The sequence below is a fragment of the Ciconia boyciana genome, chromosome 4 (genome assembly GCF_034638445.1).
Source record: "Ciconia boyciana chromosome 4, ASM3463844v1, whole genome shotgun sequence".
Taxonomy (NCBI): Eukaryota; Metazoa; Chordata; class Aves; order Ciconiiformes; family Ciconiidae; genus Ciconia; species Ciconia boyciana.
The window spans coordinates 37,820,741-37,846,939 of record NC_132937.1 but is presented as its reverse complement, the minus strand read 5'-3'; the positions used below and the strand labels follow the sequence as shown (position 1 = coordinate 37,846,939).

At 37.7% G+C, this 26,199-nt stretch overlaps 1 protein-coding gene across 4 annotated transcripts in view; it reads left to right on the top strand.

Moving 5' to 3' along the window:
* PDE4D (phosphodiesterase 4D) overlaps positions 1-26,199 on the top strand; it is a 363,679-nt gene that overhangs the window by 332,523 nt on the left and 4,957 nt on the right. For 3 of the 4 annotated variants that reach the window (XM_072859369.1, XM_072859370.1, XM_072859373.1), the window contains 8 exons: positions 15,693-15,786; positions 19,360-19,532; positions 20,552-20,650; positions 20,740-20,904; positions 22,677-22,776; positions 24,413-24,567; positions 25,095-25,217; positions 25,720-25,902. In XM_072859369.1, coding sequence (XP_072715470.1) covers positions 15,693-15,786; positions 19,360-19,532; positions 20,552-20,650; positions 20,740-20,904; positions 22,677-22,776; positions 24,413-24,567; positions 25,095-25,217; positions 25,720-25,902 — 1,092 coding nt within the window. Of the gene's footprint in view, positions 1-8,033; positions 8,388-15,692; positions 15,787-19,359; positions 19,533-20,551; positions 20,651-20,739; positions 20,905-22,676; positions 22,777-24,412; positions 24,568-25,094; positions 25,218-25,719; positions 25,903-26,199 lie in introns of those variants that run through there. The other variant, XM_072859372.1, reaches the window with a different exon arrangement.

The window sequence follows — 26,199 nt, the reverse complement described above, 5'->3', positions numbered from 1 at the left end:
CCAAGAGAGGACTTTTCCTAAAAGGATGTTGGAAGGCCAGAGAGTGGGTCTTCTGGTGGAGTATAGAACTATTTGGTTCTGAGATTTGGTCACAGTAAAGCCTGAGCTGCTCATGTAAGAGGTGTGTTGGGGCAAGTCCTGGAAGTGAAGTGATAATTAAATAATTGCTATTTTATTTTCCACTTCTCCATCCAAATTATAGTTTCTATAAAATACGGTAATTATTGTAAAGCAAACAGTTCGCTGCCAGGGTATTGTAAGGGAACCAATCATTATAAAAGAGTCCAGGTTAGGGCCCTCTCGTGGTGGTATTTTGTGGCTTCTTCCAGAGCTGTTTTGAAAGATTCATTTTAGATTGTTCCCTGGAAAGTTGGTTGGAGGAGTAATAGCAAGAGAAGCATGCCATTAAAATAGCTTGCATAAATATGATGGATTTTTGCATATCAAGTAGATATGAAACATACGAAATATGAAATCTTACAGTTTGCTCCAGGTTCCCTGAGCTCCTGTCCAGTGCAAACTGAGCACCCGTTTGATTTGTGTGCCAGCATCTTTTATAGATACAGAGAGAAACTTTTGAGCAAAACGGTTTGGTGTCTGTTGAGAAATATGCTGATATGATGAATTAACTCAGTGGAATAGGTATTTCCACTAGCATTGCAATAATTTAAGCATGATTTTGAAAAAATACTGCCTTAACGCAGGATATTTGTTTGGAGCATTTCCAGGCCAGAAGTATAAATAACTCTGGTCTGTTGTTTCACAGCTTCTCCTGATGTGATGTAGACGTGTTGTGTGTTTGTATCAATATGCTGTGGACACATATTGACACATGCATAAAAACATGACATATATTGTGGTTTTATGATGTAAGATAAATATATATATTTATCTCTATATGTATATATCAAAGTATTTTTTAGCATTGTTTTTAGGGCAAAGCTTAAAAAGCCTTTTATTCACGTCAGGTACTGTTCACAATAGTAATTCCATGGATGAAACCACGGGATGGTGGTTACGCCTTTGATTCTGTCACTTGCCAAGTGCGATAGAGAGATAAACACCTGAGCTATTCATCGCTGCTTTCTGCTAGGGCGACCGCCTCCTCAAATCTGCTGTCATAACTGCAGCTGTCATCACAACCTGATCCGCTTTTCTCTGATCTAAACTAGCTTTTAACAGTAGCTTTTTTGTAACTTACATCATTTTGACAGCATTGAATTAAGGGGAAAATAAATATATAGCAGGATATTGTAACAGCAAAATATTTGCTGAAATTAAACTCCATTTACTGCAGGGGGTTTTTTTAGAAACCATTGTATGCATACTGTACTCTATCATTATGTAGAAGAGTTCCTGCAAGAAAACTGTAGGTGAATATTGCATCTTAAAGACTGCCAGTGGTCCCCAAAACATGGGTTGAAATAGGGTGTAATTTTTGTTGCTTGTGCAATTGCTCAGGCGTGTCTATTGACACTACTGCAGTTATAGAGAATACCTGTAAAGACCCTGCTGTGGTATGGTTGAAAATTAGTGGATCACATTGTCAGATTTCTGGTCTGAAAAAAGTTTAATGTGTTCCTATGTATTCATAGCTAATGTTTATATTATCGCTAGAGGGCAGTAAATACAAACACTGGATTATGTGCTTTACCAGAAAGTTGTTTTGGTTTTGTTTTGTTTTTTTTTTAATTAATAAAAGAGCCTAACTCTTTATTAACCAACTTGGCTCCTGGGTTTTACTATCTATTTCCCCTAAAATAGTTCAGAAGAATGTTGTCATCACAGTCTGTTCAGCAACATAACATATTTGATGCATTAGAATTATATATTCCCAAATAAAAAGATCTGTAAAATGATATAGCTTAGGCTATTCCATAATGTTTAACGAATGTAATTCTGACAAGCAGGAAACTGCCAAGAAAGCCTTTTTAAAGCAGCATAATTATGCTATAGTTACGATCCTTAAAGCTGAGACTCCTTCAGAAGAGTTAGGGATTTGTTCCAATTGCAGCCATCAGTTCTCAGCCACCAGTGGAGTTAATCCCTTCTTGATATCAGTGTAAAACCCACCTTTTTCTCCACCCCTGATGCTCACTTGCGATGTGGCAGCTGAACAACTCCTCGTATTTGTAAAATTCCTCTTTTTTTAAATTAAGTTCTACATTTTCTCTCCTTCCAGTCAGGGGGTCTTAGGTGGAACCCAGAGAAGTTTGGTGAGGCTGGTTGGTGCAGCGTAGTTTCCTTGTCCTTAGCTGTCCTGCTTCTTCCTCCAGACTAGTTCTAGTTTTTTGGCTCGGTTGAGTCCATCCACATGCCCTTGCTTGCTGGATGAAACAACCATTCTTTGCTGCTGTGGTCTCCCAGCACTGAGCAGACTTTCCATTTTGTGGGGAGGCTTTCTGCTAGGGTGCCTGCCAGCATAAATGCCAGACAGAGTTGGCTAATGCTGTGAAAACAGTCTTGTGTTTGTGACCGGTAGGAGTTGGATTTGACATGGGTGATTATTGCTGTTCTCTGGTGTGTGGAGGTTAGCCCAAAAATGTTTTTTGATATTTTCAGACAGGCTTCTCATTTGGCTCATGAGATATGTTCAGGCTGTCCGTTCCTGTTTGTAACGCATACGACCTTGAAAACTAAGATCTGTGATGGCATTTAGCTGTCTTCCTCTTTGGTCTACTTTTGCCACTTACCAGACAATAGGCACTACATCCAGCACACCTGTATTCAGGATTAATGCTCAGACATCTCTTTGGAGGTTCCTAGTGCAGCTTCATAGTCAATCCAGGGGTTGCAGTTGAGAATTAAAAAGCACTGTTCTCCTGCCCTCAAAGCTAAAGACATTTCTGCTGGAGCTCCCATATTACCTGTTAGTGACCTGTGGAAGGAAAGACCAAGACTGTGAGTCTCCTGTGGCACAGTTCAAAAGTACTGCATCTGAATCAACAAAGTGGCCCTTCAGCCTTCTTCCTATCCTTTTCCTCAAGCCTGAAACTTTGCCATCTTACCTTCCTGTTGACTGAACCTTCAGGAATCTTTGCTTACTAACAAGAGCCAGAAGGGAATACAGGTACTTTACTTCAGAGGATCAAGGTTTCTCCCAGGCTGCTGAGGATGGAATTATCTTCTTTGTCTTTGTCAGTAATGTGCCTCTGTATCAGAAGCCCTATCCTGGGTCTTGGGAAAAATGAGCTTTCCTTGGATGTCTTGTATTCCATAGGTACGGCCTGTATGCTCTGCGGTGGTTTACAGGCTATAGGTCCTTCTGGCAAGTTGTGATCATCAATATGACAGATAATTAAAAGGATGAAAACCTCACTAGTATTGGTGAAATCTGCATGCCTTTGCACGCACTTGGAATGATTAAAAAAAAGAGCAACCTAATAATGGAAGTCTTCACATTCTTGTTGAAGGACAATAAAATTTAGGTTAATAGTATTTTTTTTCTGACTGTGGCAATGGTACAGAGCTTTATAGAGAACCAAGAAATAATTTATGAGTGCTGAGAGCTCCAGAAGTTTGCACAGAGGTATATATTACTGCTTCAATTGTAAGAACAACATTTGAGGTAACTCACTCTGATCCTGATTTCATCACAAGTGCACAGCTTTTAAATTCTTAAAGTTCTTTTCAAGCAGAGCATGTTCATAGGAGATGTATCACGAAGGCTGTTTATACAAGTTATTTAGAAGGTAGAATTTCTGGAATGAGCATCTGCAATAGATAGTTTGAGTTGTCATAGGCTCCTGGGGGCAAATGGATTAGTGGATCTCCTGTGTCTCTCAGATGGCTAATTTGCACATAACTGTAGAAGTACTGAACGCACTGACCTGTGCTTAACTAATATATGACTTGCATTTGGCTAAAACATATCTTACAAAAACACTGCTTTTCTTGATGTGAAGATACCAAGCAGCAGATAATCTAGCACTTCACAGCTGGTGTATGCTAATTTAATAATTCTCATTGTTAATCCACGTGCCTTGTTCGTAATTTGAGCTGGTTTCAGCTCAGTTGGTTTTACACAATTTCAGCTGCCTTCCATTGCTTCTTGTTGCTTCCTTGGTGCTAGTGAATGAGGTCTGGTGCACTGTATTTCCTCTTTGTCATGGTTCTACACAGTAGCCGTATTCTCTTCAGTTGAAACAGCCTGAGTTTTTTCTTTTACTATGAAACATTTTCTCTATCCCCTGAATAATATTTGTAATTTTTTTCCTACGTGCTGTACATGACAGCATTTAGGAAAACAGAGACACTAGAGCTGTATTCCATTACTGGAGTCACCAGAACGGTGTGTTCAGAGTATCTCTCTTTTTATTTAGCATCACAGAAGATGCAGATTTTGGGGGGTCATAGTATCACTACGAGATGTCCTGTTGTGACTTTATAAACTCCTCAGGGTTTCTGCTTTCTTCAGTGTAGTCCACCATTTTGTACTTATGGACTGTGTTCCTTATTGCCGGGTATCTTTGCAGTTAAATTCCTTGAACTGTAGTTTACATGAATGGTGTCAACATGCTAAACAAGAGAGGCTGCTGGTGGTGACTGCCACGTAGTCATAGTTTATCCGGCCCCCCCTGCCCACTTTTCTGTTCTCTGGCAGTTTTAACACTGTGGAAGTTTTTATAGTAGTGACTTAATTCCGGTGAAGAAGCTGAACACCATAAAATAGTCTCAGGTCTTGCAGAGGCTGACTTACAACTGTCCCATTAGATGAAGACAGCCTGTTGATGGTTGTTAGAAATGGGTCAATAATCTGGTTCTTAACCCATTTAATATGTCCTCTCTCACCATTGGGAGTGCTGTCGCAGAATATTATACAGTACAAAATCAAATGCCCTACAACAATCCAAGAATATTACTTGTTCAAAGACATAAACCGATATTGACTGGCATTAATTACATTCCTATGTCTTAGTTCTTTATCAAGCAAATGCCTAGAATATGTGTATTTCAGCTTTTCCATTGTTTTACCTAGGGCTGATGTTTTCTGAAGTGGCCTGAAGTTACCCAGCCATCCTGCTTGCAAATTTTAATTGGCACAAAATTAACATTTTTGCAGTCTTTCAAAATTTACTAAAGCTGAACATCACAGCTCCTGGGATCTCTGCCACCTCTTTTTATGACTCCTGTGGAGAAAGTTGTGCAGGCTTGTTGATTAAATAATGGCTAATATTTCCTGTGGGTATTAAGGGACTTCATCATCTTTCTGCCTTTCAAGGTCATTGTCTTGATTCTTTCAAAAGACACAACAGTGCTCATTAAAAACTTCCTTTTTTCTGAATTACTTTATTACTCAGTTACAGTCATTTCAAATTATACCTTTCTCATTTCCATATTCTTTGCTTGATTGGAACCATTGTAGAAAAATGTCATTATTCCCTTCCCCCGTGTTTTATCTTCATGGATGTATGTGTGTATGAAAACAAGAATTTCCCTTTCATGTTGCTGAACTTCCACTTATCTCTAACTTCTGTTTTTCTTATCTTGAATTGCTCTAGGTATTTAGTTTTGTGTGACAGCTATTTGCTGTGCACTCATCTATCCACCATAACCTCCTCTAAAGCCAATTATTCAGTTATTCCAACCTAGGAATTGAGGATGAAAATCAGCCAAAATGATTACTGTAAACCAGTGCCGGTGTGAATTTCCCAACTATAAATTTCTAAGGTCATACTTTTATATGTAGCTGAAGTCAGAGGGCATGCTTTGAGTCAGTGAAATTGTACTAGTAAATTATACCACAGCAATTGGTATTTTTATGAGGTTGAGGCTGTGGGTCTCAGAAAAATCATACAAATTAGTAATAATCTGTCAATATCAGGTGTAATTTCCTATTATCAGTACAGGTAATATGCAGTTAAAATAAATTGTTGTAACATATATGTACATTGGAGGAAAATGGTTTTTTCATGATTTTACCTCAAAATTATCTAGCTAATAGCTCTATAAATAGCATTCCTTCAATAAATTCAATAAACTGTAATTCAATAACTCTTACAGATGTGTCTTTGTCTCATAACATTGGTGGCGAATAAAAAAAATCAAGGAAGATTTTTTTATAGATGCTAAACAACTAGTGTAATTTACATAGCAGCCATTTTAAATATTCCTTATCTGAAACAAGTTCTGTGTGTTTGGGGACAGTTGTTAATAAGATTTAAGGAGGAACCAGCCTTTAAAGTAACAAAGTAAGAGAAGTGATTTAAAAACTAGGCTTTCCAATGTCTGTTCATACTACTTATTGCAACCAAACTTTCATACCCACCTGCTTCACTTCTTAAGTAGCCAGAAGTATAATGGCTGTTATTTTACCATTTTCTAAGTCATGACTGAAATTGCCTTTTGAAGGGAGGCAGCATATTTTCAAGTCTCAGTGTTGATGCTGGATAGGTGGCAGTAGTGCTCTCTTGCGGGTGATCAGAAAACAATGCAACACAGATGTAGACAAGCTTTATGTTCAGCATTGCAAAGCTGAGCTGGAAGAATCAGGAGAAATATTTTCCAGAAATACTTTTTAGGCTATTTTAGTGTCTTGCTGAGTCTCCAATAACCCAGGTCTGTTTTGAAAACTTAATTGTTTCACAGTCATCTGCCTGTATTGATCCAGGACAGGTATAACTGTGCATATTATACAGAAAATGCATCAGTAATGTGTTCATTCACATGGTTTTTATATTACCTATTTTAAGGAAGACAGTATGCTTTCCATATGAAAATACATAAGTGCTGGGTGATCAGTTGACTGTATCCAGTTGTCACATTGCTATACATTTCTCTCCTGTAAGGAGGAAGTTTGTTAATATCATATTTTGCCCTATTGATTTTTGCAGGTTGAATTTTTTTCTCAAGCACTTAGTGTTGCTGACATTGCTGTGTAGCATCACCCAGGGAAGTAGAAACCACTTCAGCCAAAACCTCCCTTATGACCGTTGTCGGTCAGCGTCTTCCAGTGAATCAGCAGTGTGGGCTTAGGCTGGACGCTGCACCTCATTCAGCTTGTCCTTAGACATTTGCCCATTGCCATGTTGGGAAACTCTCCCTTCTTTTGATACAACAAACACTCAGAAATTTGCCGCAGTAGTGCATATGCCTTGCACAGACTGATGCAAGATAATGCATTCCTCCTTTTAAGTTTTGGTCTCTGAATGGCAGATGGTGGGGTATTTTACTTAATGCTCTGAATCAGCACACTGACACACTCCACTTTCAATTAATCCCTTTTTTCCTATGATGTATAGCTGTAATTGATTATATTAATCTGCCAAAGCAGAAAGAGCAAAAGTTGAAAAAATAATGAGAATTTGAGGACTCTTATTATCTCACTTCTGACTTCTCCATGGAAACTTAACGTTTACTGGGAATTGTAAGACATGACTTGCTTTATTGTAATAGCTGCTTTTATCTCTTAAAATAAAAAAGCAGTAGAAACTGGCAGACTGGCCCAATGGTCTAAGGAGATCAGTTTTTAATCTAGATGGCATAAAAGCCAAAAACATTTTCATTGTTACAGTACATCACAGACTGCTCAAGAAACCTGATAGCTCTATTTCTGTTGTTTTTTCTTTACAAAAACCTCAAAATATACTTCCCTTCCATATGAAGAATTAAAACCGCTAGGCAATACACATGAATATACACAATACTCATTTTCACTGCTTGGATGGCACGTCCATTGACGGGAGCTGGTAAATGCTGCTGAAATGAGGAGACCTTAACCCAATTATTTTTGAATGGCGTATGAATGCCGCAGGCGGGGATGCCATTATTAAATGGCATTTGCCGTAAAAAAAAAGAAATGCCCCATGCCCAGGAGAATCCCCGGCACTGGCCAATGGGAAATTACTGTACATCATGTCACCAGCCCCTCGGATTTATATCTTTTAGAGGGGCGTGCTATTGGCTGCTAGTTAGGCTCTATGGGAGGGATTACTGGCACTGTTCGTGGCTTCCCCTTCAGGTCCTTATTTGGTAGCTGTTGATAGAGCAAGTCTTTCCAGCAGCTGAGATATTGACATACATTATTCATTAAGTCCTGGTGTTCAGGAAATATGCATATCCCTAGCTCTTCAGATACTTCTTCAGCTCGTACAGTACGTCTTTTCAACGTTGCCTCTGAATGCTTGGAGTTTTCCAAATGGCATTTATACAATCGGAAGACCACGCGCTTGGATTTCATTTCAGTATGCCTCCTGTGCACACAGTTGCTGAGAACCTGAAGATCAGCAAAAAGAATTAGGAGAGAAAAGAAGGAATCTGTCTTCTTGGAAGTCTTTTGCAGTATCAGATAGCAAAGAACTGATTAGCTTAGATTGGTAGTATAGAAAAAAAAATCAAAAATGCCTGAGGCAAACTATTTACTCTCAGTTTCTTGGGGCTACATAAAGGTAGGATTTTGTTTTACCTTTTAAGAACCTTGATTTGTGGTGCATGATTGCGTGATCACTGGATAGCAGGATTATTTGTGGGTAATATAAGTAATATGAATATAAAGTGAAAAATCAGAAAAGCAAGCCTTTGTTCAGCAATGAGAATGAACTGCACAGTATACAGTCTTTCTTAGAAACTGTGCTGGGACTTTTAAAATAATGTTGTTTCAGTGGATAATCAGACCAAGTCTAAAGCCAAAGAAATATAGAAGAGTTTTGTGTTCTTTTAAAAAAAGATTGCTACAAAACTGTATTTCTAGACATTAAAATATTTTTTAAAAACCCAAACCCTCAAAACTGAGATACCATACAATAGGAGAGAGCATGAGTAAAGAGGCTGAGGATAATGGGTGAATGCATGACTCATACTGGTTTTAATAGCTAAGAAATGTGAAATTATCAACAGTATGTTCCAGCAGCATTTTTTGGTGGCCTCTGTGTGTGTGTGAGTGTGTGTGTGTGTGACAGCTTATTGATTAAAACACTGGAAATTGTCATCTTCTAGTATTGATCTACATTGTTATGTAGAGCAGCTTTGAACTAGCTTGAAACTGCAATACTGCCAGAAAATGGAACTAAATAAGCTTTTATCTCCTTTATGTGAAAAGTTTTTCACCAAGGAATGAAATCAATATGCCTGTCAACATACAGAACTGAAATTCACTTAATACAAAACCATGTTTGGGCTTTGTTTTAGCCCTACTTATGTGTTTGTGTTTAAAAAAATGATGTTGCCTTTATAATGGTTATCAAGTGTGTAAAAAAGGGAGGAGAAGCATCATCCTGTGCTTGAAGTACAATAACTGTTCCAAATTGTCCTGTTTGAAAGAAAATTCTGATTTCTCCTGAACTAAATAATTCAAGTGTTGAATTAAATGACTAAAAATAATACAAGCATTATATTCACACATGACTGACTCTCTTATGGTTGCTTGTATTAATACGTACTTTTATCATAGATTTTTTTTTTTTTAATAGAAATGTAAAACCCTCATTAGGTCATTGTGTCCGATTAGGTCATTGTGACCATTCTCTGCTAATGCAGAATCGTTACAGTATATTCTCAAGGATTTTGATCAGTCATCTGTGAAGAATGACTGATCCATTATGCTAGCTAGGTGGATTCCTTTCTCGTTTATCAAAAATTAAGATGAAATTACTTTCCATTCAGCTAGAAGTGAGGTATTTATTGGAATTTACTGGGAATTATTTCGTGCATTTCCAAGCAGCTGCTGTCATGGTCCTACTTGCTACATTAGAAAAATTCAATCACCAGTCTTCAAATTTTTTCACTCTTACTGATTAGCCTTTAAAATTGATAGGTTTTTTGCTAATTGAAGTTCAGCAGAGAGCATGATAGCTGTAATTGATTACATGTGGAGAAAAAAGTCCTCTGTATAGACAGTGTCCTATCCTGTCTATAGACAATTATTTTAGTTAGGAAGCTAAATAGTACTTGAACACCATTTTAGAACAGTGCTTTTTGACTTCACAGTATACACGTTATAGGAAAAATGTGAAGAGAGGCAAAGAAGATCTGCTTTTTATGACATTCAAAATAGAATGATTTAGGGTATTAATGAAATTCTAAGAAAGAATGAAACATGTTAGTATCAGAGATCATTATATATGTTTACATCCCTTATACATATATTCCTGTAATTTCTGTATGCTTCAGGCTGTACTTTATTATTTTCTGTTAATTATATTTTGGAGAATGGTTGTCATGTGGAGTATGTACCCTTGCCTTTCATTGGGTATCTCTTCCTTGAAACAATGAGCACCACTATAACAATGCCAGGCTTAGAGATATACACCTCACTATAGCTTACGTATAAAAAACAGTCCATGACCTTGATATTAATTAAACATATGCGCTTCCAACCCAAATCTCTAGTTATTAAGAATGCTGTTTATGTATTAAGAATGCTGCTAAAATCAAAGATAGTTTTGCACTGATAAGCAATATAAACAGAAGCCTTACGTTAATTTGTAAGGCTGGCCTATTTTAAGTTCCTTGTTTTTGTAGAATACAAGACTTTTCAAATCCAGTAAAATAATACAGTTTATTCTTGAGTTACAAATGTCTTTTTAAAGTAATATTGATAGATATTTCAGAAACAAAATATAGTAATGTAAGTTCAATGTTCCAGGTATTGAATGCATGTTCCATGGATGTATTCTATTCAGATAAGCTTTTAGAAATTTTATCTAGAAAAGAGGCAGCCAGAAAGGTTGAAACTGGGATCTGTTGCCCTGTGGGTTTGGGAGCCAGTGCAGTGAAAAGCTCCAGGTGCTCTTGAGCATTTTGGTTCCAGCCTCCACTGGGCTTGGAGCTTGATTAACACTCAAACTGAAGGACAGGCAGGATGGGGCCTTTTGGTCCATCTAGTCCTAGGTTCATCTAGGACCTTCTAGCCCTACCTTCACCTTCTGTGCTGGTGCCAAAGGTTTTAGTGGAGGTAGCCTCTTTACAGTGCTTGGGATGCAGTAGATCACCTGTTCAGGAACAGAAAGCCTGGGCGGAAGATCCCCTACCAGGACAGGGCATCTACACCAAGGGTGGTTCTGTGTGCTTCCTCTCCCAACACAACTAACTGCAGGCTGCATATTCACTTAAGCTTTTTGTTGTTGGGTATTATTTTGTTATTGAGCTTTACACAAAAAACTTAAAACATTCTAAAGCATAATCAATAAACCCCATAATATATTAAGCATGCAGCCCAAACTTTTTCATGGCATGAATTGACTGTAGTTGGATCTTCTCCATGTCTTTGGAGTTGAATTTGAAGCTTCTTTCTAGTATAGATGCAAAGTCTTCCCAAAATTTTATCAGTGCTCTGGTTGCCATCTGGGAACATGGTTACTGCAGAAGTTTGTCTAAATTTTTCTATGTACCTTTGCTGACATCAGAAGAGTATCCTATTTTTTTCCCCAAAAAACCCATGTATATTTATACTAGGTTGACAACACTAATACATATACAGAGGTATGCACACACTGGGCTTCAGCCAAGAAGGACTTAAACTACCAAGCTCAATCCCTCATTTGTAACCTGTTCTTTGGAGGTGACTACTATTTAGGAAACTGTTCTTGGCTCATCAACGCATGAATGTTTATTCTCATGTATTAGAGTTCTCCTTCTATCAGACTTCGTAGCTTTTAAAGGGACGTAAAAATGCATATGTACTTTTGTCACTTTGAGAGATTTTTAATGTTATTGGAACATTGTGCCTGTGTTTGTGTTGTGGGTTTCCCCCCCATGCTGAGAGTAAAATAAAAACATTAAAATCAATAGAAACGAATGAAGTGAAAAAATTCTGTTTAAGGAAATATTTTTAGGATTTTTTTCAGACAATACTTTACTGCTCTATTGCTGTGACATCAGTATTCAGCAGTGGAGAACTGTGTAATTGGCTTAATGGGCATTTTATAGCCTGTCCGTTTCCAGGGGGAATTCCCTAGACTATAGTCAAGGGCTCTGATGTTCCAAAGGGATATATATGTGTCATTTTTCCAATCTAACAATGCCTAGTCTTAATGTGGGAAAATCTTCCTTTCTGAGGAAGAGCACAATATATGCATAGATCAGCCAAAAACCTCTGCTTCCTCCCCATGCTGAGCTGACAATATCATAATTAAAGTGTATGGTGTAAATGTTTATTAGTAACAAGAGTTTTGATGCATTGTGATTGATTTTCTTCAACTAGGAAAGTATATGGCATTCAGATTTTTAAATTTCTTATTTAAAATATTATCTTTAACATTTACTATTGGTGACAAGGTAGTTTCATGTTTTGTTTGACTTGTTTTGAATAAAGTGCTAAATGTTATTTCTGAGAGGACATATGATGAGACCGTGGACAGTCTAGCCAAGTTTCAAGCACTTAAGAGGTGCCTGCTGGATGACTGAAACAGTGTTGACTCACAGATGTAACAGAAAATTCTCTGATTTGCAATAAGATCTTGTGGGAGCCATGTGAGAGTTAGCAGATTTTCATTATAAAGTAGTAGTGCAGGGATGTATAAATATGTGGAAAGCTAACACTCTTTGAAGCAGCAGCTATGTATGGGTGCACTTGGGCCCACATGAAATATTTAAGAAATAGCTAAAATCAGGAAAAAGTAGGGGGTTTGGAATGTTTTGGGGTTTTTTTCTTAGAAAAAAAGATTTTTTTTTCCCCAAAGAATGTGTTATTAAACGTCAGGGGATCAGGTAACATGCAGATCTACTGAAACAGGATATAATCAACAAAAATGTCTGAACATCTCAAGTCGCTGTTCATCTCTCTTGGGGTTTTTTTATGTTCTCAAAGAGCATTATTGTTCTGTATCGGAAACTTCTGTCTGCATATGGTCTTCAAATTCATCTGTTTCAAAGTGGATGACGGTTGTAAGGCTTTGTCATATAATTAGAAAATCAAAACAGTTCTCTAAACTGCTTAGTCCAGAGGTTTTCAAAATAAATGTAAATTAAAGTCTTGTTGCTGTGGTGTCAGCAACATGTGAAAGAGTATGAGGAAATCATGCTGCTACAGTTCTTCAAAGCCAAAGGCTTCTCCCATTGAATTTGCTGTTAGCAGAAGGGCCTTGCAGAAGCTGGGGGACTTGTTTTACTGTACACCCATCTTCAGCAGCAACACAGACTGTTCTGCAGGTTTCATGCTGCTGGTTGAGCATTTTTCATGTTCCGGGGACTTACGGGGTGATGGGAGGTGGGAAGACAAGGCTTTGCATCAGACTAGTGGGGAACATAGCATTAGAAAAGACTGCCATGCACCTTCCATTTGTTGTGGACATCCATACAATAAATATTTAGTTGGAAATTCTTAAAGAACATAAACTCCATAAGTTCCACAAGGTGATTCCTAGTATGCAGTAACAAACCTTCTCCCTACCTACTCCTCGCAATTAAATTTATGATTTGGAGGGGGAAAAAAAAAAAGTCCTTGCTATTTGTTAAGTCAGGTAGCTGCAGAAAAAACATAGTGCAAGCAAACATCAATTCATTCTCTTTTCAAAGCTGGGAAATTTTTAAGGAGGGTTCCTGAAGAGTACGTACCAGCAATGGCTAGATGGTCTTATTCCAAAGTGCAGAACATGACCCAGTAGTGTTGCTCTGCAGCAAAAACAGCATTGCAAAGTTGGGCATCACCTAAAAGGGGTTTACTAGGAAACAACCGGACAGTCAGGGACCTATTTAGTTGGGATCCAGTGAACTAGCTGGGTTAAATTAAGGAAGAGAGAAAATTGGAGTGGTAATGGATATACTGATGACAGGCCTGGAAGTTAATGCGATTTTGTCAACTTCTGACATTTTATTAAGATTCCTATACACAGTATTTAATTTAAAGCTGCAGTTTCTGGATACCATCTGGAGACAAGCCATTCTATGAGATCTTCAGGTTTTGCCTTAAATAATTCAGTTTCTCACCTTCCTGGGTACAGAAGAAAAAGCATGCAAGCGTGACTTAAGTGTGTGTTAAAAGTTTAAAGAAAGGCTTTTAAAAGTAGTCTTAGGATTTTTGGACCAGTCACTTTACTGCTTGGCAAGCTTGACTTGTTTTTTTAACGTTTGACATTGGTGACGAACATCAGACGTCACTATGGAGATTGATACTGGTTTCGTGCAGAATGTATAGCCCTGTAGTTCATAGTATGTGTAACTGTATTTGCAGTATGGTTCTAATTTTCAGAAATGTGTTGAGCAGTTGCTAGGACATGGCTATATCTGAGATCAAAGCTGAGCCTTTGGCTCATGACTAAAGTAGGATTCAATCTTTGTAGCAGGAACTTCCTGAGCTCATAGCATGTCAAGATGGCAGGAAAATTCAGTAGCTAATGGTTAGAGTGTTATATTAAAGGTAATTTTTGTTTGGCACGCTGTGAGCAATATGGTAGTTGGTGACTTACAAAGACATTGTGAAGAAAATAACACCTTTCACTATGCAAGGCCTCTTTGAAGAAGGGGCTTTGATGATTCCAGTGGGAAGGAAAGGAGGCGGTTAATGTTTAGTCTACTGCTTTATCTCGTATAGAATCATAAATTACCGGTTTTCAACATAGAAGAATGTTTACAGGGATATATACTAGGGATAGGTATTGCTTGATGTAATAAATAGTCGTCATGGGGTGAACAAGGTGAAAGATGATTCTGAAAATGGCACAAATCATTTGGCTTTGTTAAGAGAAAAGACAACTGAGAAATCTAACAAAAAAATTAAAGGATGGCACAATGGGAGGCAAAATTCAGTAGTGACAGATGGATACCAATTTACATTGGCAAGAGTTGTTTGAATTGCTGATAAATATTGCTGAGTTCTATGTGTTGATAATATCAGGGCAAAGCTACAGTCAATTAAAATGCATGTAAGATAGCTAGAGCTGTATTACGCAATTAACCTGTCGAACACAATGCCACAAGATATCATTTAACCCTGGAGTCTAGAAGGAATCACGAAAGTCTCAATGATGACTACCTAATCAATTACGCATTTTGTGGAATGTTAATATCCACTTCTATCCTATAAAGTGCCTACAGTGAATTGCTAACTTAGAGGGAAAAGGAGGGTGTTTCCACAGATGGGTATTTTCTGCTCCAATGTTTCATACAGATACTGACAATTTCTTGAGACTGTGGAATGGTCAAGTCATTGAGCTGATCCAGTATAATAATTTTAAGTCAAAGACAATAAAACCTACCTATATTCGTATTGGTGTGTAGGAAATCAGTAAGATATTTTGATTGTGTTGAGCAGTGCTGTCAAATATATTTGAGTAGATTAATGATGAGAGGTAAGATAAACTAGAAATATTACAAAATGAATTGCAAAAAATGCACAAATAGATTACTTTACAAATATGTAAAAAAAAACCCTAGTCGAGAAGAGGTCCTATGTAAATACATTTTTATTTTCCCTCCAAATTAAAATCAAAAAATTGAAAAGACAGTAGTTATTAATTATTTGTGTGTATACATATGCCTTATAGTTTTCAGTTACTAGTAGGATTCTGTGCCTTAGTAGTTGAATCACTATGGAGTATTTTAGGAGGTTAAGAATTGTGTTGTCCAACCCATGAATAAATTAGTAGGGTAGAGCAACGTTACATGTGATTTTTGCTTTTGTAGTTATCTTAATTTACTATATATTCTTAATGTCATGTCCTTTCCCCAATTATAAATTGACTGCATTTTCTCATCCTAACTAAAATACATCTTGATCGCTAACTTTATGCTTTTTTTTGTTTTGTTTTGTTTTCCAGTTTAAAAGAATGCTCAACCGGGAGCTAACCCACCTATCTGAAATGAGCAGGTCAGGCAATCAGGTCTCAGAATATATATCAAACACATTCTTAGGTAAGACTATGACGGGAGTTAAATTTTTTGCCTTTTGTTTTTTATCTCTCTCTGGGCTGCGATAGAGCTTAAAAGCAAGTAGCTTTCCGTATTAATTTCTGTTTTCAGAAACTGTACATTTAGTATCTCATTGTTCAGTGTTTGAGCAGAGAGATCATGTTAGATCCATTTCCTCACAGCTCATTTAGTTTCTGTATGTGGTTTCCCTGGGTGTGTAATTAGGGATAAATATTCACATACATATTTTCATGTAACATTACAACTACTATATTGCTACCTTATTATTAAACAAATATATAATGAATTAATTATATATTAAAAAGAATTCTTCCACTCTGTTTCTCTTATGAAAGTTACTGCGAAGAGGTTTCAGTGTTCTGGAAGCACACAAGCACAAGTAACCTCATAAAATCTCGTAGCACACAGTTCTGATGCTTTGGTATTCCCTGTCTGCACATGAGCGGGTGGATGAGTATGACTAAGTCAACATCTGAACAGAGTGTTGCTAGGAGAATTTGTGCAGCTCAAGAGCTTGCGTGGTGGGATGTGAACATTAAAAAAAGCCTGACACACTATTACAAAGAGTATGGTTCCTCCTCTGTGGCTTTGCAGGACTAAGTATATTTTTTTTTGCTAAAACTGGTGAAAATGAAGAAAACTCGGTTCCATACTGTTGATATTAAACATGAAGATAAAGATAATAGGTACTATCTCAAACATGTTTTGAGCAAAACACCATTGGTTGATAAAGATTGTGGTATAAGGGGAGGCACAACTGAATATGTCTAAATTAGGATAACAGGTACTTTAAAAAGTGCCAGTCACACACGTTAAGATGCATCTTGTTTTATTTGTGTGAGATACCATAGCTGGTGCTTTTCGTGTTTTTTGAAAGAAGTGGGGTTTCTTAAGTACATTTTACCCTGCTTGTCACTGTATCCTAAATGGATCGCTTAATGTGTCTGTTCAGTTTACCCATGATTGCAGTAGCGTGCCTGAGCGCTGTGGCACAGCAGGGTTTCAGACAGTAAGAAAGGGATGAGCCTCTGTCATGGAGAAGCAATATTGCACAGCTTCAGGAGCCCTGAAAGTCACAGTGTACAGTTGCCTGAGAAGATGACCCACTTAGGGTGAAGGCTGAGGTACCAGTTTCTGCTTGGTTTTACTTGAAAACTTAAGGCTCATTTTGACAGGGTAAAGAAGTGCCTCTGTCTGCCTTTCACATGAGACCTCAGTCTTGAGCAGAAAGAGGGCTGGCAAGGCAATCACTTTTAAGTTACTGAGCCATGGGTTTTGTTTTGTGGCTGCATGAAAACCTAGGATACTTAAAATTGTAGGTACAAGAGGAATATAATGGGGAAAATACCTCATCTACAGAATTATTGCTTAAATAGAGTATTTTCAAAATATGCAGTCTAAGTATATAGGTTCTGAGCAACAATGTGAAGGGGAAAACATTCTCACCATAGCAAATTTTAATGAATCTAGTTAGTTAATTTTTTTAATACATAATCTATCTCCTGAACATCTACAGACTTTATCACATTTGAAAGTTAGGAACATGTCATGAGAAAACAGGTTTTTCTGTTCTTCTTATTCTTAAAAAAAAAAAGACTGTTTTCCCAAGTAGGGCTATGTGACATGTATGAACTTATTCATAATGACAACAAATATATTCCTTGTGTAAGAATTAAGGCTCCTACTTTGAGTATAATAATATGCAAGGTTTTTATTTTTCAGTGTCATTAACCTGTTTTCCTATGAACGTATAATGTAAGGGAACCTGCCAATGAGCGTAGCACAACCAGGGTCAAAATGGCAAGCTGTCTTTTCTGGATGTTGAGATGGGCGCAGGATCCTTTGCCCTGTGTGCTCATAGTTACAAAAGCAGAGGCAGTCCCATGGAATCCCTCCGGAGATCTGAAGTCGTTCAGACAGACACTTCCTTTCACTTGAGTTAGTCCGACAGCTCGGCTTATGAACCTCCCTTTGATGGGTCTAAACTTTGTGCATATGACCGAAACCATAAACATCAAAGCACGAACACGAGTCACTGCTCCTCGTCTGTTGTCGGTTTGCACTAGTCAAGAGCTGCCGCGCTCCGCCTCCCCCTATTCTTGATTGTCCGTGTGAGGAGAGCAGTGAAGTATGGCGGGGGCAATCGGGGAACTCTGTGCCGGAGGCTAAAGCTTGGTGCCATTTCCAGGGGCTCCTCTTCGCTGTGGTTTGTTTGGAATTTGAGGGGTCCAGTAAATGTGGCTGCTAAAGGGTAATTAAAAAAAAAGAAATGGCAAAAAGAAAGGAAGTGAAGAAGCAAACACATAACAATCTGGGAATTAGAAGTGGACTTGCTACCCTTGTCTGGTTTCAGTGTCTTTATTGCAAATGACCATTGCAGAAAGGGAAAAACAGACATATGTTTTAAAGACCCCAATATTTTTGGTTTTCTTATTTCTTTTGTTCTAAGGTGGTTTTTAAACCATAGTTTTTGCTAGGCTCCTATGTTAGAAACATCTGTTCTGGATTTTTCTTGGTTTTGCTAGAATATTCCCTGAGGACTAGAAAAGGCGCAAGTACCTTTCAGCAAAGAAGAGATAATTTGGAGGGAGTCATTAAAACTCTATGTTGAGATATAGTATGAATAAAAAGAACAGAAATTAATGCAAATTCCTAGCAGTTTTGGCAGGAGAGTTCTTTGTTGCACTAGCAGGTTTCTTTGGGGACCACAGATGTCTGCAGTGCTCCACAGCCCCATGCTGTTTCTGCAGCAATCAGCTGGCAATGGCCTAAACACACTTTTACTCTCAGTTTAATCCTTGTCTAAAGTTTTGCTGGCACATACGTTGATGAGTTATATGAAGTGATGCCGCTGATACTGCTATAGAGGCAAAAGTCCACAGGAAAATGCTGGGTTTTAGCAAAACAGTCCTTTTGTTGTATTACTTGCTCTGGTTGGGGGGTGCAGAAATGCACTGCATGGCTGGTGTGACCTGCCTCTACATCCAAAGCACTTGTAGATGTGGCTGGCAGAAGGCTTTCTGAGTTGTACAGTCTTAACACAAACAGAACCAGTCCCTAAGTATTAGGTCCTTCGAGTCCTGAAAATGTTTTGTACAGGTTTACTTGAGATACTGTTTTGATTGGTTTTGAAATACAATTTCAGAGAGTGTTTTTCCTGGAAGAGAAGAAATTTTAAACCTTCTTGCAAAATGGAAGTTTAGATTTCTGTTCAATTGTAATAACATTTTTATAATATTGACCCTCTCTACAGCGCGAGGGGTGCAGGAGAAGTGGAAATCAGACAGTCACAAGTCACGTTTAAAGGCAGTTCAGAAATAATGAGGGAATTTGTAACATAGAGATCTGCTTATACTGAGGTCTAGGCCTATGTTTATCTTCTCATGTTTTTACTGCTCTTGATATGAAATATCTGTTGCAAAATCTCCAAACATAAAAATAAAAAAAATTTTGCTAAGAATTACAGTATTCATAAGATGCAACTCAACAGCGAAATGGACAAAAATATTTGTAATTCCTTTAAAAATTATTCTCTTTTTCTTCATTCTTTTGAAGACAAACAACATGAAGTTGAAATCCCTTCTCCAACACAGAAAGAGAAAGAGAAAAAGAAGAGGCCAATGTCCCAGATCAGTGGAGTCAAAAAACTGATGCACAGCTCCAGCCTAACTAATTCCAGTATTCCCAGATTTGGAGTTAAAACAGACCAAGAAGATGTTCTTGCCAAGGTAGAGAATATATAAATCCTTGAATTTATATATTGAAGCATAGAATTAAAATAGAGGGTGGACTTGTCAGTATTATTCCGTCCTCTGCTTATAACCATTGATTTCGAGCTGTAGCACCAAAGGCTGGTCTCACTTGAAATAGTATAAATTAGGTGAAGTGGAGGAATTGCAAGTAAAATCTGAATCAGGCCATAAGGGTTAATTTCTGCATGAACAGGATTTCAGCTGGAGATGGAATGTAAATTAGCATTTGTGTATGCATTAATAAAGCTGCTTATTCATAAATAATATCTGAGGAATGAAGAGTAAACATACCATATACTGTCACACGAATGAAAATATATAGCAGCCCTGTGTGTTTTTGAAAATGAACAACTGGTATATAGCATTAGAGCTATATACCAGTTGTGCTATATAGACAGTACTTTCCAGGTACTGTCTTTAGCTGTATCATTTTACATACATCATTTGTGGTTTTGGTTTTAGTGACATTTCATGTGATTTTTTACACCAGCAGCTAACCAGTTGGCAATAATCTAAAACTGGCATAAATGGATAATTCATTTAATTTCAGCATTTTGAAATTTGCTTATCCTTATGTTTTCAGGAATCTCCCCCTTTATTTGAAGAGTGTTTCTGAAAACTGGGGAGACAGCAGCAGAACTGTAGAGTCTCTGGAGGTTTCCTCCTCACTGAACTCTGCTGTCACTGGGCAGTGAGATAGCAAAGTGTGTCAGTTCAACTCATTCAAGATACTGTACCATTTTCCCTCTGAAGCAATCCACTTAGGAGGCACTCTTTCCTGCTTAATGAATTAAAATATGACAAGGTGGTAGCTGCAAATTCAAATACTACAAGATGAGTGGCAGCAGCTTTCCCCCTTTCAGAGTTTAGCATATAATTCTCACAGTGGCAAGGTTTGAATCTTCATGAGTCTGCTGTTTGTAGCTGTTTCAGTCAAAAATTGCTGGAATTTGTGTGTTAAATTTCAACGTGTCTGTTGCTTGATTCTGCTCTAGGAACTAGAAGATGTGAACAAATGGGGCCTTCAAGTTTTCAGAGTAGCAGAGTTATCTGGAAACAGACCTTTGACAGTCATAATGCACACAATTTTTCAGGCAAGTAGCAGCAGTTGTGCTGCTTTTTGCTTATCTTAGAGATTTTTCTGTGCTTCATAATCTTAATTGTTTCTTTTTTCCTTTTCTAGGAACGGGACTTGTTAAAAACATTTAAGATTCCAGTAGATACTTTAATAACTTACTTGATGACCCTAGAAGACCATTACCATGCAGATGTGGCTTATCATAATAACATACATGCTGCAGATGTTGTTCAGTCAACCCATGTCCTGCTATCAACCCCGGCATTAGAGGTAAACTACGCTGAGGTGGGAAAGAGGCAGGCATGAGGGAAAGGGAAATACTAAGACTCTTCTAAAAAAAATATGAAAGGTCTTAGTTTCTGCAATATTTTTAAAAGAAACCTTAACATTTCTTTCATTAATTGTGCTCTTTTCAAGATATTTTGTGAGGATCAGAGGTTATATACATGTAAATATTGTGCAGAAAATGTCACATCTTTTTCTTTTAAATCATGGTTTTCTACTTGCAGATTTGTGCTGTCACAACCTTTTTCATTGTAACACAATGCATAACTTGTTTCCACCATCTTACTATTAATACTACATCCTGATCTGTCATTACTTCCCATGTGGGATTCTCACTAACCACAGTTAGTGGAATTGGTTTGGAAAGATAGTGATAAAATGGAATTCCCTCAATAGGGCCATCTGTTTTTTGTTTTTTTCCTTGTGCATATTCATTCAGGTCCTGAAAGGCTACTTTTGTGTTTGTTTCTCAGGCAGAGTGGAACATGTACTAAATTTTCACTGGACTCTTTTTTTTTTTTTTTATAAATATTTCAAAATTGTTTGGAAAAAAATAACATTTCATATGTTCTTTTCTAAAGAATTATCTTGTCGAAAGTGCTTAAATCTCTGAAGTAGAAGGAAGTGGAAGAAAGATGGAGATTACTTTCCCTTTTTTAAGTACAGTTCAGATCTTAGCATAGCAAACCTTGATATATTCTGGTAAATTGTTGGAAAAAGGCAGATAAAGCAAGCAGCTGAAATTTTAATAGCTCAAAAGGATTTGCCCTCATTTTCAAGGAGGGCTGCATTTTGACTCTTTTTCATAATGACCAATCTTTCATGTTACTGAATGCTTCTGCTTTGCCTTCTTAACAAGAGGGTTATAAGTGAACCTTAAGACTGTTGTCAGGTGTTGATCCTCAAAGACTGAGGAGGGAAAGACGTGGGAAAGATTTTCTTTATCTCAAGAAGGAAGATCAGATTATGTTCTTAAATCACCACTGGCTTCACCAAACAGCTAACTGGTCGTCAGTAGCGTTTACAGGTTTTTTTCCAGATAAACTGTTTTTCATGGCCTTGTTCTCAGCAGAGCTTTAGCCAGTAAAATAGCAATGTCTGCCCGGTGCCACTGCTGACGTACACAATTCTGAGCTATTCTTGATCAATTATGAAAGCAATTACGTAATGTGGGTGCTTGTAACAACAGGTGACTGGGCTCAGTGACATGCCAGGTCCACTGCAGTCCTCTCTTCCTATCTTCCTAATAATCTCATACGGAACAAAAATTGGTAAATGTTAAGTGAGATGCCTTGTAGTCTGTCACCATTTCCTCTAGTATCATTTAGGAGATGTGCATCTTTCAGGTATAGGACAATATGTAGGAGTCAGGCTGAAATTTTTAACTTCAGTTTGTGCTGTAGGTTAGAAACCTGTACTTAATGATCTACTCTGTATTTAATCATCTAATAAAGGTGGATTTATTTACAGACTGAAGCTGAAAAAACTTTCGTTGTTACAGAATTTGGTGATGCTGTCAGTGTGAAGTAAGGATCGTTTTACTTTGGCCAAACTTGAAATATTTATGAAATTCTACATAACTGACAATTTTACAAAAGGTGGTGATAGCCTATGTGTAAAATCTCTTGAGATCCCGGATTAATTTGAAATGTATTTTTCTTGTTCAGATCTAGATTCAAAGTAGAGTCCTTTTTATTGATATTGAAAACACTTTTTCATTGATTAGTAATTGTCATTTCTGTTTCATGATTTTCTAGGCAGTGTTCACTGATTTGGAGATTCTTGCAGCAATTTTTGCCAGTGCAATACATGATGTAGATCATCCCGGGGTTTCAAACCAGTTTCTTATCAACACAAGTAAGTTTGATACTCAGTGGTTTTCTCAAAAATTTGCTGCAAGATCTGCACTAGCACCTGAAAAATACACAGTTCATTCCTTGCTTCTATCTGTACCTTTTCTCAGTAAATAGATAGGTGTTTGTATTTTAAACTGGATGTTATTTTGCATTTCTTCTAACTTTAGAAATAATATACATAGTACTCTCTAGCAATAATTACTAAGACTGAGGCTGTTTGAGAGGAAAATAAACTAGTGCTTGTCTTCTTTGTAAGAAAAATAACAAATAGGCAAGCTTTGTAAATGTTTCTGTGAAAGATGAAAGAGAGATCATTTGACAAACTCACTTTCTTTTTCCTTTTGCTATTACGGTTTTGCTGCCATCAGGATAAGGAAGGGTAGAGGAGGGGTTTCCTGATCAAAAGATCGATGTATTCAAGGCAGGAGAGGAAGACAGCAGGAGGATGGATAATGAGGCTAATGAAACTGGAAAAGCAGAGCTTTTATAGGCACCCCATTGAGACAGAGGGATTCTAAAACAAAGCTGCTGTAAAAGAAGATAAAGAGGACAAAGAGTAGAATAGACTGATGTATGGTTAGATTTAGGGTAGGACAGCTGTAATAAATAGAAGTTAATAGCAAACATGACAAGTGTGATTGCATAAAAAGTATTTGTTTTTTACGACAGATTCCTATTTGCAAGCTGTGTCTTAAAACATACGCAAGCTGACTGTGCAGCATCCCCAGGTAGAATCTAAAGCTGTGCAGAAAATTGTCGTAACTGCTTTTATTTGTCAGAGCTGGCTGTTCAGCAGGTCTAAGCAGACAAATGCAGACCTTGCATGTGTGCCTTAGCACAGGCATTGCTAGGAAGGTGTATGTTATTCTCACAGCCATACGGAGTGACCGAGTTAAGAGAAGGCAGAATTACGGCATCAGGCGTTGAGCACGCTCAAGTGCAAGGCAGTAGGAAAGGCCACTGCTTGCATTTTCAATCCATATGCCCATCCAAGAAAAAGACCAGAAGCGTAACTGTTACCATCCTACCAGCCTCCTCTCAAAATATCCAGTTGTCAAGGACTAATGACCTGCAGGTGTAATTGGCTAGCCATCTGAGTGCCTTAGCTAACTACAGAAGGACATGGTTTGACAACCAAGATGTGTGCTCTCTGCCTGACCTGCAGCAAAGTCTCAGCTGTGTATTCCCAGTCTGAGTGCTGGATAGCTGCAGCTTGACTTAAACAATGGAATTTTGGTAGTTGTGATGGGAGGGAGGCATGAGAAGAGAAAACATCAGAGTGTGTTTTAGTTTAGGTGTGTTTATGCATATAATATTTTCCATGTGACCTCATGCGGATATGAAAATGTATTCTGAAAAATACCTTCCTTGCATTTTTTCTAACTTGCCACTTCAGACACGTGTACATGCTTCACTGCAAAGCATTTTTTTTATTTTCCTTAGCATACTTTGCCTTGATTTGTTAAGATGTTCAGTCATTAATCCTGTAACTTTTGATACTGTGTGAACTACAGGAACTCTGTTTCTAAAAGTTCATCTGTAAATCTTGTTATGAATGTAATGAATTTGAAAAATCGTATGGGATTTGGTAAAAGCACAGGCTTTACTAACGTTCTGCCCTGCGATTGTTACCGCAGATTCTGAACTCGCCTTGATGTACAATGACTCATCAGTACTGGAGAATCATCACTTAGCTGTGGGCTTCAAGCTGCTGCAGGAAGAAAATTGTGACATTTTCCAGAATTTGACCAAAAAACAGAGGCAATCATTGAGGAAAATGGTCATTGACATTGTGAGTTCTGCTTGAGAGTCTCTCTTCCATAGTGCTTGCAAATTGAATAATAAAGCACAGAAGCATTTTATGATAAATTACATGTCATTAGACCCATAACCAATGAAGTAAAAGTTTGAAGTTTTATCGTGTCTTACCCAACATGAATAGAGTGTTCTTTTCAGTTTCAGTAACCATCTATACCTTTTTAGAAGGTATACAATCCTGCTTCAAGCTGTTTTTGTACTGACATGTATGCCATTTCACCATCACAGTTAGAAATTTCCTACTGAATTGATGATGAATTTAGGCTGATCAGATCATTCTGAACAATTCTGAACAATAATTTTGTCATATTCATGAACCAACCAAAGTGAAAACTTAGTATTTTGGACACTAATGCATACAAGACTCAGACTTCTATAGTGTATTCAGACACAGGAGTTATGGGTTCCTACCAGAACTGTTTATTTATGTGTTCAAAGATTTTTTAAAAAATCAGTAGAATAATTTACATAATATTCATTTGTTTGTTTGTTTCTTCCAAGGTACTTGCAACAGACATGTCTAAGCATATGAATCTATTGGCTGATTTAAAAACTATGGTTGAAACCAAAAAAGTGACCAGTTCTGGTGTCCTACTTCTTGATAACTATTCAGACAGGATTCAGGTAAGAAAATTCATCTGCAAATGGTCGCTTGTATTAACTTACATCCTTAATAACATTGGCCTGCCCATTCTCCAGCATGGGTTAGATCAGCTATCTGTTCTCACACCATGACTCACTACCTTCCCTCTACTCCCTCTTATGTTTCCTACCTGTGACATACTCTGTTAGCTACTGAGTGACTCTCAGAGAGAGTAACAGGGTGCTAGAGTACTTCTGGACTAAATGAGGCTCTGGCCTTCGCTTCAGATTATCAGCATCTGATTGGTCTTAACTCTCAAAGATTTTCTGTCCCGTATACAGGCAGAAGCAGCAGAAGCGGAGTAGTTCATGGCTATTACTGCAAGTGTGAAAAACACTCAAGCACATGAGTTTTTGCTATTTAGAATAAATCGTGCACTACATGTATTTTCAAGATTCTGTTTCACAGCCGCTAAAAGCGTAAATGGAAAAGGAGCTGGTTTTCTCCAGTGTAATAACACTGCAGGTGTTCAATCTATTTTAGGTTCTTCAGAATATGGTGCACTGTGCAGATCTAAGCAATCCAACCAAGCCACTCCATCTCTACCGCCAATGGACAGACAGAATAATGGAAGAATTTTTCCGTCAGGGAGATCGGGAAAGAGAGAGGGGAATGGAGATAAGTCCCATGTGTGATAAGCACAATGCATCCGTAGAAAAATCACAGGTAATTGATTTGAGTAGGCAGTTAAATAACACAGTATGACATTTTAACAGAAAAGGATGGTCCATAGCCATGTTTTGATTAATTTCTGAATGCACTATTTCCTTTTTTCCTCCTAGTTAATTAGTTCAGCTCCTGAGTAGTAAGTGAGGGGAGCTGAGCATTTTACTGTGAAAACATAGTGCATGGCAGCGTGTTTGCCAAAGGGATTCCATCGCTGTCATGATCTGCAATGAAGCACACATGTCAAAGAGAGAGTATTGTACAGCTGCTCATTAGGGTTCCTTCAAAAGCAGAATT